Below are 15,205 nucleotides of genomic sequence, written 5' to 3'. Positions count from 1 at the left end.
GCCCCGTACACACGAGGAGACATGTCTGATGAAAACGGTCCATGGACTGTTTTCATCGGACATATCTCCTGGGAGCTTTTGGTCTGATGTGTGTACACACCATCAGACCAAAATCCCAGCGGACAGAGAACGCGGTGACGTAGAAGACACTGACGTTCTCAAACACGGAAGTGCAATGCTTCCACGCATGCGTCGAATCAATTTGACGCATGCGCGGGATTTTTCGGGACGCTGGTTACACGTCATAACCAGCGGACATGTCCGATTAGGTGTACTAACCATCGGACATGTCCGACGGACATGTTTCCAGCGGACAAGTTTCTTAGCTTGCTAAGAAACTTTTGTCTGCTGGAAAACTGTCCGCTAGGCCGTACACATGGCCGAACATGTCCACGGAAACTGGTCCGCGGACCAGTTTCAGCGGACATGTTCGACCATGTGTAAGCGGCCAAAGGAGAAGGACTGCTTAACACAGAGTACAGCAGCCCAGGTCTCCAGTGGTTTGATGTCCCTTGCACAGTGTTGCTCAGGGAGCATGTGTGCTGCCGATTGGCGTACTAGGAGGGTGGGCGTGTCAGACCAATAAAGAATTGGTTGACTGAGTTCTGCGTTGAGCAGCAGTCCGACTCTAGCCTAGTCTAGCATACCGCGAACAGAAGCTATTTTAGAACAAAAAAAAAACACATATGTTTATTACCCTATACACAGCCTGTCTGCAAATCAGTAATACCCAAGCATCAACTGGGCTTCAAGGCGTTCTTTTAAGACAATAAAAGTGCTAAACGGCATTCTTCGTGTTTGCATAGTTTTTCTGCTCGATAACTAAACTGCTGAATAAGATTTTTTTTTTTATAACAAGACGCGGGTATAATTTGCGGTTTTATAACTATTTGCACAATAGATACAATTTTATATACACATAACACTAAGTTTAAGTCAATGCTTTCTCTCGCTATTTAGAGGATTAGAAATCTGCTTTTATAAAAGCTGAAACAATAATAAAAACAAAGTGGAATATTTTAACGATATTGCTGGCTTAGAGTCCATGTTATTAATACGGATGAAGAGACAGGGATAAAAGTGAGTATACATAAAGAGAGACATATTGTATAACCCAGACATATCCCCACTCACATATGGCAGAAGCCCCAGTGCCTGCTGAGAGGAATGCACAGTGCCATGTTTATGTATATACAACTTCAATTACAGTACTTAGGACAGTTCCCCTAAATCCAATCCCTGGGAAGTCTGCCTGTCTGTCTCCTAGCACTGATGTCTCACTGTGAACAAGGGCAGACCAATGCCCTTGGCATAAAGACTTAAGTTGTTGGCTTTTACAGATCATGGGCTGCCTGGTTTTATAAAGCGGTGTACAAACTCTACTGAATAAAAAAATTATAGCAGTAAAAATGCAGCTCTATGTGACCCATTAGCACTGATCACAGAAAACAGAGATAATCAGAGTATTGGTAACCCAATGTCTACAATCGCATAAAGGACTTATAAAAGCAATTTAGGAATACAAAAAAGGAAAAAAAATACTCACCTACATGGCACCGATCCCAGCTGCAGATGTCCCCCACCGGCACTACACAGAGAACCAAATGAGCAAAGACTGCTGATCGCTCAGTAATCTGAACAGAGCTGGTGACTTTCCGCTCTACCCCTCCAGCACTTACTGGAGCTCAGAACTACGAAGGGGGTGGGAGCGGCTGGCTCAGTCTCCCAGTGGCTCTCTGAGAAAGCTGCCGGTCCAAGCATCAGGGTGGATCCTGACTGTAAAGTTGGGATCTTTCCAGAGCCTGGATTGGTTACATCAGCCTACAACGGGCTTTAGCAATCATATGATACAGCAGAGAAGTGGAGCCAAAATAGCTTTAACATTTTAATGAAATTTCAAAAAAGTCATTTTTAACACTTTGAAATCTGCCGTTTTTATTAAGAAAAAACATGGTGATCCAGCCATAAAGATCCTTGTTAAGGCATTTCCTATTTTAGAGTGATAACTGTCTGTGTCTCCCAATTGTGCTTCAACACTGTAGTCTCATGTGATTGGGTGACAGGTGGTCATGCGAGTATACATTGCACACACACGTTTCACTGTCGTCACCATCAGAAAATGTGGCCTGAGAATTTATATGCAGCAGTTGCTGGAGTGCTTGCAATTAGACAGGAAATGTCTGCAAAAGAGGCTGCATGGGATCAGCTGTGCTTATACAAAACAAAAGGATTATAAACGGGGAAAACTATAAGTGATTAAATATATATATACCGTATATATATATATATACCGTATATATATATATTTTTTTATTTACGATACACAACTCTTGTGCAAACCAAATGTCGTTCAGTTAGGGTTTATGTGTACTTTAAAATAAATATAAATTGGTGCAATGTAGACTGGACTTATTAAACAATTGTAATATTTAATCCTAAATTGAAGGGATGAGCTTTATATTCGGGTCGAACAGAAGTTCAACTCGAACATTGGCTGTCCGCTCGTTCGCCAAACAGCGAAGACCCTTTAAAAGTCTATGGGAGAAATCGAAAGTGCTAATTTTAAAGGTCAATATGCAAGTTATTGTCATAAAAAGTGTTTGGAGACGCGGGTCCTGCCCCAGGGTACATGTATCAGTGCAAAAAAAAAATTAAAAACAGCTGTTTTTTTCAGGAGCAGTGATTTTAATAATGCTTAAATTGAAAATAAAAGTGAAATATTCCTTTAAATTTCGTACCTGGGGGGCATCTATAATATGCCTGTAAAGTAGTGCATGTTTCCCATGTTTATAACAGTCTCTGCGCAAAATTAAATTTCTAAAGGAAAAAAGGTAATTTAAAACTACTCGCGGTTATAATTAATTATCGGGTCCCGGCAATACAAATGAAAGTAATTAAAAGTCATTGGGGAAAAAAAATGTGTGAGGGTCCCCCCAAATTCCATTACCAGGCCCTTCAGGTCTGGTATGGATATTAAGGGAAACCCTGCGACAAATAAAAAAAAAGTGGGGTTCCCCCAAAAATCCATACCAGACCCTTAACCGAGCACACAACCTGGCAGGCCGCAGGAAAAGAGGGGTGACAAGATAGCGCCCCCCCCCCCCCCCCCCCGAACCAGGCCACATGCCCGCAACATGGGGTCTGTGGGGCCCTTCTTTAGAGCCAAAGTGCTAGGCAGGTGCACCCTCTTCTTTCTTTCTACAGTGAACAGTCTATTGGGACTACCCCAGTCCTAAGAGGGCAGCAAAGCTTGGTGGCCACTCAAAAATATGAAGTGCTAAAAAAAAAAAAAAAAGGGAGTCTACTGACTCTAAGTACCATATTGAGTGCAGGAGAGAGCCTACTTTTTGGCTTCTGCTTTCTAGTGACCATGTTGTTCTAAGAACTTTAAACCAAGGCATGCCAGTAAAAATAAACAGGACATGCTCACCTTTCCTGTTGCCCCCACTGTCAAACATTTATCCAATGCTAATAAGTCCTCAGGTGCAAAGGAAGGAGTTCTCAATCTCCTGGTCCCCCCACTGGTTCCTCCCTTCAAACTCTACCCGTAACAAAAAACAGTAGTAATCAGTGGCGGCCCGTCCATAGGGACGCACGGGCGCCGCCCCCCCTCCCACAGTCACAAAAAAAAAACCAAAAAAAAACGGGCCCTTTAAGAACTTTTATTCGGCTAAAATGTCATTTTGACATTTTAGCCGCAGTTCTGGCGGCCGTCTATAGAGGGCGCTGCAGCGCCACCCCCTCTCGCAAATAACACACATTCGTGCATAAATGCACAAATGTATGTTATTGTTGGTTGCCAGCGCTGCCTGGTCTATTCAGATAACCGGATGCGGGACGCCGGTTACCCGAATAGCGGCAGCTGGTTGGCTGAGGGGAACTGCCTATCAAAGCCAGCGGCTCTGATAGGCTTTTCTCCGGCTCTCAGCTGTCTATACTCTGAGCGCAGGCAATCTGCGCTCATTGTATAAGACAAACGGCCGTTTCAGCCAATCAGGTTCCCGGATTCTGGTTATCAGGAACCTGATTGGCTGAAGCTTCACCACAGCGGCAGAAGACATCGAGGGAGCACATGGAATCCTCAGGTAAGTGCTTTTTACAGGTAAAGGGGCACAGTGACATCATGGGGCACAGTGGTGACAAAGGGCACAGAGGTGACAATTGGCACAGTGGCATCATGGGGCACAGTGGTGACAAAGGGCACAGAGGTGACAATGGGCACAGTGGCATCATGGGGCACAGTGGTGACAATGGGCACAGTGGCATCATGGGGCACAGTGGTGACAATGGGCACAGTGGCATCATGGGGCACAGTGGTGACAATTAAAGGGCACAGTGGTGACAATTGGCACAGTGGCAACAGTTGAGGGGCACAGTGGCTGCGTTTGATGGCATGGCACAGTGGTGACAATTGATGGCACAGTGACTGCGTTTGATGGTATGGCACAGTGGTGACAATTGATGGCACAGTGGCTGCGTTTGATGGCATGGCACAGTGGTGACAATTGATGGCACAGTTGCTGTGTTGCATGGCACAGTGGTGACAATTGATGGCACAGTGGCTGCGTTTGATGGCATGGCACAGTGGTGACAATTGATGGCACAGTGGCTGCGTTTGATGGCATGGCACAGTGGTGACAATTGATGGCACAGTGGTTGCGTTTGATGGCATGGCACAGTGGTGACAATTGATGGCACAGTGGCTGCGTTTGATGGCATGGCACAGTGGTGACAATTGATGGCACAGTGGCTGCGTTTGATGGCATGGCACAGTGGTGACAATTGATGGCACAGTTGCTGTTTGATGGCATGGCACAGTGGTGACAATTGATGGCACAGTGGCTGCATTTGGTGGCATGGCACAGTGGCTGCGTTTGATGGCACAGTGGCTGCATGTGATGGGCACAGTGAGGCTGCAATTTTTTTTTTTTTCGTTTGCGCCCCCCCAAAAAATTTTGAGCACCAGCCGCCACTGGTAGTAATGTAGAGGTCAGAAGGAGAAACCAGTGAGAGCTGAGGGAGGCTCAGGAGATCCACACTCCTGGAAGCGTTTCTCTTCTGACTGCAGAAGATCTTAGCAGTGGAGCAGTGCACATTCATGCAGGCAAAAAAGATCAGTATGTACAGTCTTTTTATAGTGCATTCTAAAGGACCTCCACACATGTTGCGGTAACAAGAAAGGGCAATACATAAGATAAGTATAAGAAAGAGGTATGCTATATGGACTGGTCTTTTGGCATGCATATGAAATGTCAACTAACATTTCAGTTGGGGCAAGTAGGGTAACTCCACTTTTAACAAAAAACATTTTCTGTACTAATGAATCATTTCAAAGGCTAATGTTTGCATAACGATCAAGCTTTTAGAGAGTCAAAGGCATGAGAGATCTTGACTGTTACTAACAGTACATAAAGGATAAACAAAAAATGATTCATAAATGTGAAGGGTAGAGCTGCAAATGTGCAATCAAATTAATCTTGTTAATAGCAGTTAAAAGGCTACCTCAACTAATCCCTTCTATATCATCGGATCGTTTGTCTGTAATTGCCAAAGTCACCCTCTGTCATTTCTGCTGAGAGCAATGTGTAAAAAGCAGAGACCCAACTATATATAGGGCACATACAGATCATTGCTGCCTCTGGAGTCACACAGCCATCCTTTCATATCAGCGTTGTGTTCTCAATACAGTCTAAGCCTATACAGCAGGAGTATCCAACCTACAGCCCAAGAGGTCTATGAATGCGGCCCAACACAAAATCGTAAGCTTACGTAGAAATGTTGACTTACTTTTTTGGAATTTTTTGGTAAAAATGCGTCTACACTTAGCAAACACATGCAGAGACGGAGAAAAAATTGACAGTGCGTCTTCACTAGACTTTTATAAGTTTTATCTTCCCGAAGAAAAAATATCCCACTCTTGACAATCACACCTTATTCATGTCATGAGTTTTTGGCAGCACCTATATTTGCAAGCAACTATTTTCAAGGATGAAGTATGCAAAAGGGCAAAATTGGATCCAAAATATCGGATGAGCACCTTGAGAATGCATTAAGAATTGCTACCACATCCATCGAGCCAGATAGTTAGCATTGCGTTAGTTTATCAAAAACCGTGTCAAATATCACACTAGTTTTAGGTTGTCCTCTTTTACTTTTACAATTAAAAAAAGTTCCAAAAATAAAGTTTTATTACTCCGGTTCCTCCTGTCTGATCCAGGTATTTGCTCCCACTTTCGGCAATAGAGCGCTGTAGAATCCACTGCGATCTATGCCATGTCTGGCCCATCACACATGTCCCAGAAGACAGCAGGGACTAGTCCGGATGTGCAGCGCGACTCACGCATGCACAGTAGGGAACAAGGCTGTGAAGCCGCAAGGCTTCACTTCCCGATTCCCTTACCGAATATGCCGGAACCTGCACCCGAGGGACAATTCGGCTTCAGATGAGGACATTGCGAACGCCCTGGACAGGCAAGTGTCCTTATTTTAAAAGTCAGCAGCTGCAGTATTTTTTTCGCCAGAACTCTGCTTTAACTTGATCTGCCCGACTTTTTTGATCATCAGCTATCCTTATTGTTAGTGTAATTTATGTGTGGCCCAAAACAAACACTCTTGCTATACAAGATGAAACTGCCTATCCCCCCAAATTATCTGCCACCTGAGCCAATAATAGACTGTTCTGAACATAAAATAAAAATAATAATAATACTCTGTTGAGCAGGAGACTCAAGCATTTGTGTATGAGATGTTAGAGAGCCCCTTTTGGATTTTTGGATTTAGCACACCTAAACTGATACTTTACATTTTACCTTGCCGTAATCTATATTTACCAAGAAAATGTTCTTTTGACAATCCAACTGTAATAAGTAAAATCTTACTGGTATTTTCTACTGCCTTTTTGCACACTGTTGCCCCTTCCATTGCCCTAATAAATAGGCACAGTACTGTAGATCATCATATCTGCATTCCAGAACAAAGTGACCTTGTAGGACTGAGAATGGTTAATCTAAATGGTGCATTAACCACTTTCAGAGACAATTTCAGATCCCCAACAAGGTTGAGCATTACACTTTTTTCAGCATAAAGCTGAACTCCAGGCACACATAGTTTTATTTCAATATATTCCTCAATAGCCACAAATTATATAATTCCACTCTGTTCATAAGGGCCCTTTCACATGTACGGACAAACGGTCCGTTTATTACAAGTCCGTTTACGGACTTGTAATGGTTCCCTATGGGATTGCAGACGTTAGCGGATGATGCATCCGCTAACGTCCGCAACCATCCGCGTCCGCAAAGATCCGCTTTTGCGGACGAAAGAAACCCTATTTTTCTTCCGTCTGGCGGAACGGATCGGATGAATACGGACACACGGTCCGTATTCATCCGAATCCCCATAGGCGAGAGCGGAGGAGAGACAGGGCGGTCTCTGCACAGTGTGCGGGGACCGCCCTGTCCGCCGACAGCTCAGCGGGGGATTTACGGAGGAATCCCCGCTGAGCCAAACGGGCTAACGGAGCGGATCAATTACGGATCCGCTCCGTGTGAAAGAGCCCTAAATGCCTCTACAAACTCTGATATAACCATTCACGTCAGCAGTGATATCATCATTTTGCATTACATAAGAAGGACCTAGCAGACCCACCCAGTACAGGTTGCCTGTGGAAAACTACAGGAGGGTACCCGCTTCCCGATTAGCGGTGAGGAGAATCAGGAAGACCATAGCGAATATTAATTTGCTATTGTCACACAACTGGGTGGGCCCAGGGCACAGTGCTCTGCGCCCCAAGCCCAGCCTTTTTTGAAGCCAATTAGAGCCTTATGTTCTAATCATGTGCTTAAAAAAAGTGGGACGGGCCGCCACTGGTGACCAGTCTTGATTACAGGAAAAAATGCACAGAGGTAATGTTTCACACTGAGTTACTGCACAGATCTGGAAAAAAAAAATCACAAAGCCCATCAAGATTTAAGTAAGAACACACACACACACACACACACACACACACACACACACACACACCTATTGTATTTAAACTGTACACTGTATATGCCATTTACAAAGTAAATTATCCCAGAGTTCAGCTTTAATTGTATAGTTAGGAAAATTGTATTAAAGGCTTCTAGAAAAGGGGTTTTCAAGTTTAGCCTGAACTTACTACAAATTAAGAATAGCTCATGGCACTGCTGTGGACAATATACATTTAACAATCACAGTATTTAATTAAAACAACACAAATTACCAAAAAACAAAAAGGTAAAACAGAGTTATTGTACAGAAATGATACTTGGGGAAAGTGTTAACGTTACACTTCACCAGTAAAGCACAAAAGCACAAACAAAACACATATGTAGAAGCAGAAGCACATACACAGACCAGATATGTGGTAATTACTTGCAGTGACTGTTACTTGTAAGTATGCATTGCTTCAGCCAGGAACTGTGCATGTTCTATATAGAAATCAGTGCATATTTCTATCACAAGCTGCCTCAAATAAAATACTGTGCATTGTTTTCACAAAAATCAGTATAGCCCAACATATGCAAACATGAGATATCCATTGTATGAATATCTTCAAGAGCTCAGAAAATTGTAATATTTAAATAGTCAAAATGAAATGGTTACCACACTTTTATCTCACAGTGTGTATTCCCCATGTGCATATAGAATTAATAACGGATTCCATGAGAGGAAACTAGAAAGGTTTATGGTCAATTTAGTTTTAATATTTTTTGAACAAATTAAACATTTATTTTGTATATTTTCTTCCTCAACAAGTTTAGTTTTACAAAACATTTACATGAGCCCTACTTTTTTTGCCAAGTATAGATGGGGTTTTTTTTTTTATAAGAAAGCCCTACACTGCTCACTTAGGCAACCCATAGACGAGTCGACTTTCGTAATGAAAGGAAAGAAAACTGTTAGATTCCTCCATCAACACAGTCAGCTGCCTCCTGCACCACTAGGATGTTCTGTCAGTGGTCAGGCACAGGGAGCTTTCCTGCCGGTGGAACACAATGATTACAGTTAGTGGCTATAGCTGCGAGCAGTAATTGTTTGTATGAAAAAATTTGACAGGCTAGTTGTACTCAAGTCAATCAAAGGGTCGGCTTGGGAACAATCAGCCTGCCCATACATTGATTGAATCTCGGCCGGTTCATCCTGAACCAGCTGAATTTCGATCCATGTATGGCCGGCTTTAACCACAGTGTCTATCGAAAGAAAACCCATACAGGCCTGTTAGGAGGTGGTAATTAGTATACTCATTCTATGTTCTGTTTGTGCAATCCGATGTCCTGCTAGTAATGTCTATAAACAATATAGCCCCTTCAGACTATTCAGATCAAAGCAATAAAATCAGTTTGCTGGAGAGCAGCCACAAGAGCACCTATGTGATTATTCCAACAACATTTTATATTCACTTGGCTACAAAGGCTAAAGAAAAAAAATATTTTTTCTTTAACCGCAATAAAAATGTTTAAAGAACCACAATCAGCAATATAACCTTTCTATCATAAGTTTCCTTATTGACTATACCCCTGTCAATTTGGGAATCTAATACAAGAGCCTGCAGATTGATTAGATAGTTTAGGTAGGTCCTCATATTACAAAGTTTTGATAAATCTAAATTTGATTGTACGGACAAACTGTAACATGTATGGTGGTCCTAATGCCACGCTTTCATTCCCTCAGAGTTGTATAAAGCCCCGCCTTTACAGCTGATCTAAAGCTACAATTTTCCCCGTGCCCAGAGTGTTTTAGGTTCCTCCTCCTCCCATCTCAGAACATATCTAATGCCTCTCCTCCCCATTTCAAAACTTCTCTAATGCCTGTCCTTCCCCATCTCAGAGCTGATGGAATGCCTCCCCCAATCCAGGACTGCTTTAATGCCTCTCCTCCCCCAATCCAAGACTGCTTTAATGCCTCTCCTCCCCCAATCCAAGACTGCTTTAATGCCTCTCCTCCCCCAATCCAAGACTGCTTTAATGCCTCTCCTCCCCCAATCCAAGACTGCTTTAATGCCTCTCCTCCCCCAATCCAAGACTGCTTTAATGCCTCTCCTCCCCCAATCCAAGACTGCTTTAATGCCTCTCCTCCCCCAATCCAAGACTGCTTTAATGCCTCTCCTCCCCCAATCCAAGACTGCTTTAATGCCTCTCCTCCCCCAATCCAAGACTGCTTTAATGCCTCTCCTCCCCCAATCCAAGACTGCTTTAATGCCTCTCCTCCCCCAATCCAGGACTGCTTTAATGCCTCTCCTCCCCCAATCCAGGACTGATTTAATGACACTCCTCGCCCATCTCAGAGCTGATCTAATGCCTTTCCTTCCCCATCTCAGAGCTGATCTAATGCCTTTCCTTCCCCATCTCAGAGCTGATCTAATGCCTTTCCTTCCCCATCTCAGAGCTGATCTAATGCCTTTCCTTCCCCATCTCAGAGCTGATCTAATGCCTTTCCTTCCCCATCTCAGAGCTTATCTAATGCCTCTCCTCCCCCATTTCAGGACTGCCTTAATGCCTCTCTTTCCCCATCTCAGAGCTGATCTAATGCCTTTCCTTCCCCATCTCAGAGCTGATCTAATGCCTCTCCTCCCCATCTCAGAGCTGATCTAATGCCTCTCCTCCCCATCTCAGAGCTGATCTAATGCCTCTCCTTCCCCATCTCAGAGCTGATCTAATGCCTTTCCTTCCCCATCTCAGAGCTGATCTAATGCCTCTCCTCCCCATCTCAGAGCTGATCTAATGCCTCTCCTTCCCCCCCTTTCAGAGTGGATCTAATGCCTCCCCTCCCCCCTTTCAGAGCTGATCTAAAGACTCTCCTCCCCCATTCCAGAACTACTTTATGTCTTTCCTCGCCCATCTCAGAGCTGATCTAATGCCTCTCCTCCCCATATCAGAGCTGATCTAATGCCTCTCCTCCCCATATCAGAGCTGACCTAATGCCTCTATTCCCTCTCTTCTGAGCTGCTCCAATGCCTCCTCTTGCCCATCTCAGAGTTGCTCTAATGCCTCTATTCTCCCTCTTCCGAGCTGATCGAATGCCTCTCCGCGCTCCTTGCCCATCTCAGAGCTGATCTAATGCCTCTCCTTCCCTCTTCAGAGCTGATCTAATGCCGCGCCTTGCCCTTCTCAGAGCTAATGCCTCTAGTGAGTTTGCCTCTAGTAAATGTATTTTTACTCCATTGAAGTTTAGGAGAGATTATCATCATTCTTGATTTAACATTGACTAAGTAACATACTGGATCAATTACTGTAGCCTGAATAATAACACTGTTGAAGCGAGACTAATGTCAAAACACAGAAAGAGAATAAACAAATCAGTCTGACCTGCTGCCCTTCATGTCTTCTAGTTCTCCATAAAGCTGGGCGTTCCTCTCTTCTTCCTCGTGCAGCCTTCGTTTTACAGCCCGCAATTCCTGCTGAACTTCACATTTAATGTCATTGGCAACCACCACTGCCGTCTGTAAATCTGCTTGAAATCGCTTCCATTCTTCAGCATCCTCCTGTGTTAACAAAGAGTTAGAGGTGGCCCACATATCTGACATATTCACATCTTAAAAGAGATTTGCTAATTTTATCATTTGTATGGTCCCCTTCCTCTCAGCGCCAAATCCTGCTCTCCATATCATCTCAAGTCACAGCAGAAGTGTCTGTCTTTTCTTCTATTGCAGCAAAAGCTTAAACATTATAAATCATTTTTCTTTTTTTTTCCTTTTACAGAAAATAATAATTTTAAATCCTTCTCATCAATATTGCGAGGATGATGGTACCCAGAAAGTGAATACTGAAAGTATTAGACCACACCACTTGAAGTGACAGAACTATATGGATAGACTCCAAAGAAATGCAATAATTCTCAGTCCAATGTATGGGCATTGGGTACACCACATATGGTTTGCCAACATGCACACGCAAGAGTCAATCAAACAGAATAACTACATTTCCAATAAACTATTGTTGGCGCGCTATCCATTTGGAGCACAGAAAATTGACTGATGGAATGTGCAAAATAATTGTTCATATTGAATGATTTGATAAATATGAAGCGACTAATGCACCAACTATTAAAAGGAGACGTTCAACCTTTTAACAAAAAATAAATGCATATTTTTCTTGCAGGTAAAAAAAAATTAGCATTTGAATTTTTTTTGTTTCTGGAGCCTCTAAAGCAGTGGTTCTCAACCTTTCTAGTGCCGTGACCCCTTGATAAAATTTCCCAAGTTGTGGGGACTCCTATTAGTAGAATTTTTGTAGCGTGGGTTTTCAGCACCTAAGGCCAGACAAGTAATTTGCGCCCCTAGCCCACGGACATTTAGGGATCCCCAAGTCCCTTACACTCGTACAGTATTAAAACCCCCTCTGGTACATTTTAGGATGTACCACCCTCTCTATATTCTTCTTTCTTTCACTTTTATCCCTCTATCTTTCTTGTCCCCCCATCCCTCTCTCTAGTCAACTTTCCTGTTCTTTCTCTTATTCTTTTTCTCCCTTTTTTTTCTTTGTTCCTCTCCCTCTTTTACTCTCCCTTCCATGTATTCTCTACTTTTATTCTTTCTCTTACTCCTTGAGGGGGGGGGGGGGGGAGGAGTGCTGGCGGGGAGTTCTGATCAGCCAGCTTAGATGATCTTGATCAAGATCATCTGCTGATCTGAGAACTGTAGTGGGGACTTTAAATGGCAACTCTAATCACAGGTAGTGTTACTCAATGTATCGCCAAGCTCTGTGGTGTCTCGCAGCAGTGACACCTATGCCGAAATCAGGAGATAGGGTCTCCTCCAGCCCTTCCCACTTCACATTTCTCACCAGTCAGCTGACCTCTAGTCTCTGCCCCACAGCCATGCTGTGAGCTGAATGGGCAGGCAAGGGCTCCAGGAGGAGCCCAGTTGGGCGGCCACAGGCTCCAGGGACAGCCCTGCTGGATGGCTGTGAAAAGGCTGAGAGTGCTGCAGGCTTCAGGAACAGCCCAGGATTTGGTGACCCCTGGCAAATTGTCATTTGACCCCCAAGGGGGTCCCGACCCCCAGGTTGAGAACCACTGCTCTAAAGCATTGCACCAGTGACAGGTCTCCTGCAGACCTGTTAGTGTATTTATGTGACCGTATAATCTGCCAGGAAGCATGAACAAAGTACCACAGCGCTCCACGGTGCTATAGGAGTTCATTGAAAACTACAAGCCAAGAGCCACAAAGGCTGTCGGGACTTGTAGTTTGCCATTCACAGAGGACTGTGAATGAGAGATGTGGGCGGTGCCCAGCTCGGGGCTCTGAATATGGGTGTAATATGTAATGAAAGGTGAGCTTATCCTTTAACAAATTTAAATTGCAACTTGTCCTATAAAAGTGTCACAATCTACACCAAATAAATAATGGTGCAGAAAATGAGTATGTCAATATTTAGCGTATTGGAGGTGTGCAGTCATTTGCCAAGAGGATGCAATGGATTATGTTTTGAGTACCATTAAGCCCAATTCCATTAAAGTGGAGTTCCACCCATAAATATAACATTACATCAGTAGTTTTAAAAAAATGTCATTAGTCCTTTGCGAATTTTTTTTTTTTTTTTAGATGCCTTCAAAGTGTTGTTGCTAGGTAGAATAGTTAATCTTCCCACTTCCTGCACCTAGGTGCTTAATGCTTCCTAACCTACACCGCACAGACTCCTGGGAATGTAGTGGGTGTAACTTTCCAGGAGTCTGTGCACTCCCCAGTCTCAAAGAATCATGTGACATGGACAGCACAGGTGCTGAAACCTGATCTGACACTGCTTGTGCAGCACTGAGCATGTGCTAGATCTGCAAGGCTGAAATCCAGGAAGTCATACAGTCTGGCTTCATGATGCCCACACTTAAGATGGCCCCAGTCAATTTCTATTTTATAAAGTGTCTAAATGCTGTAACAACCTAACAAAACAGACCTTAGTTTACAGACTAACTTTACTAGAATACATTAAGCTTGTGTATTATTTAAAAAGTGAAATTGTGGCCGGAACTCCGCTTTAAGAGTAAAAAATGTGTCTTGATGTCAAAAAACATCCAACCATCAGAATGCAGAGGAGAAGAGGCTGTGGGGACTAGTCTAGCAGCATGGAGGAGTCTGCAGAAGCAAAAAATCAGGTAAGAAAACTGCTTCTCCATGCTTCCTAGACATAAATGAGCATTTAACCCTTGTTGTGTGAAGTGCAGCTCCACTGCAATGGAGGTTATTTACTTTCTCCAGAGATCAGCTTTAATTTAAGCATGTATGTCAGTCATTTTTTTTTTGTGGATAAAAATTGAAGGTGCTTTGCATTAGTAAAATGGACTAATAGTATGAAAAAATATATAGCTATACATATTCATACAATGTTAATAAGAATTATTTTTACAGTTTAGACATGCTTGTATGCAATATTGTAATATATCAAATAATAATATATTATTGTTGCTTCAAAAACAGCATTTTTAAACCTTCTACTATGTGCAGAATAAACGATATGAGCTGCAACATAATAGTTTGTATGAAATGCAACACATCAATTTCAGATGCAACATGATCATTTGCATTCCGCCACAGTCGCTAATCATAGTTTATAAGGCCCAATGTATAAACTAGTATAGGGCTTGCCTGAATCAAGTTACTTCTGATGTTCGGGAAAGTTGCTGGGACGGATCTTGATCTTCCTTTCCATTTACTCCCTCCCTACTTTTTTCTCGCCTCCTTTTCCTCTCCTTTCTCCCCCTACTTCTGAATTACCCCCCCCCCCCCCCCCACACACACACACACACTTTTCTTCTGTTTGTGCTTTTGGTCTATTTTCCGAAAATGATTAAAAATTGTGCCCCCCTCTTTTTTTAGTGCAAACTGCTTGTGAATAACAACATGCGCATGGAAGCGATGATAGCTGGAGTGAATTATAAGCACACTAAGGCCTCTTTCACACTGAGAAGTTTTTCAGGCGGTACAGCGCTAAAAATACTGCCTAAATACTGCCTGAAAAACTCCCGCCCAGCCTTCTCAATGTGAAAGCCCGAGGGCTGTCACACTGAGTCGATGTGCTGGCAGGAGAGAAAAAAAAATCTCCTGCAAGCAGCATCTCTGGAGTGGTGTGTATAACGCTCCTTCCCATTTAAAACAATGGGAAACAGCGGTAATACCGCCCGCAATGCGCCTCTGCAGAGGCGCATTGCGGGCAGTATTAACCCTTTTTCGGCCGCTAGTGGGGGTTAA

General features: G+C 43.3%; 1 protein-coding gene across 6 annotated transcripts in view; it reads right to left on the bottom strand.

The window, feature by feature from the left end:
* SPECC1 (sperm antigen with calponin homology and coiled-coil domains 1) overlaps positions 1-15,205 on the bottom strand; it is a 502,835-nt gene that overhangs the window by 162,540 nt on the left and 325,090 nt on the right. For all 6 annotated transcript variants that reach the window (XM_040338598.1, XM_040338595.1, XM_040338599.1 and 3 more), the window contains one exon: positions 11,328-11,503. In XM_040338598.1, coding sequence (XP_040194532.1) covers positions 11,328-11,503 — 176 coding nt within the window. The remainder of the gene's footprint in view (positions 1-11,327; positions 11,504-15,205) is intronic.

Source organism: Rana temporaria, chromosome 2 (assembly GCF_905171775.1).
Source record: "Rana temporaria chromosome 2, aRanTem1.1, whole genome shotgun sequence".
In the NCBI taxonomy this organism is placed as follows: domain Eukaryota; kingdom Metazoa; phylum Chordata; class Amphibia; order Anura; family Ranidae; genus Rana; species Rana temporaria.
This window is presented reverse-complemented; position numbering and strand designations above follow the sequence as displayed.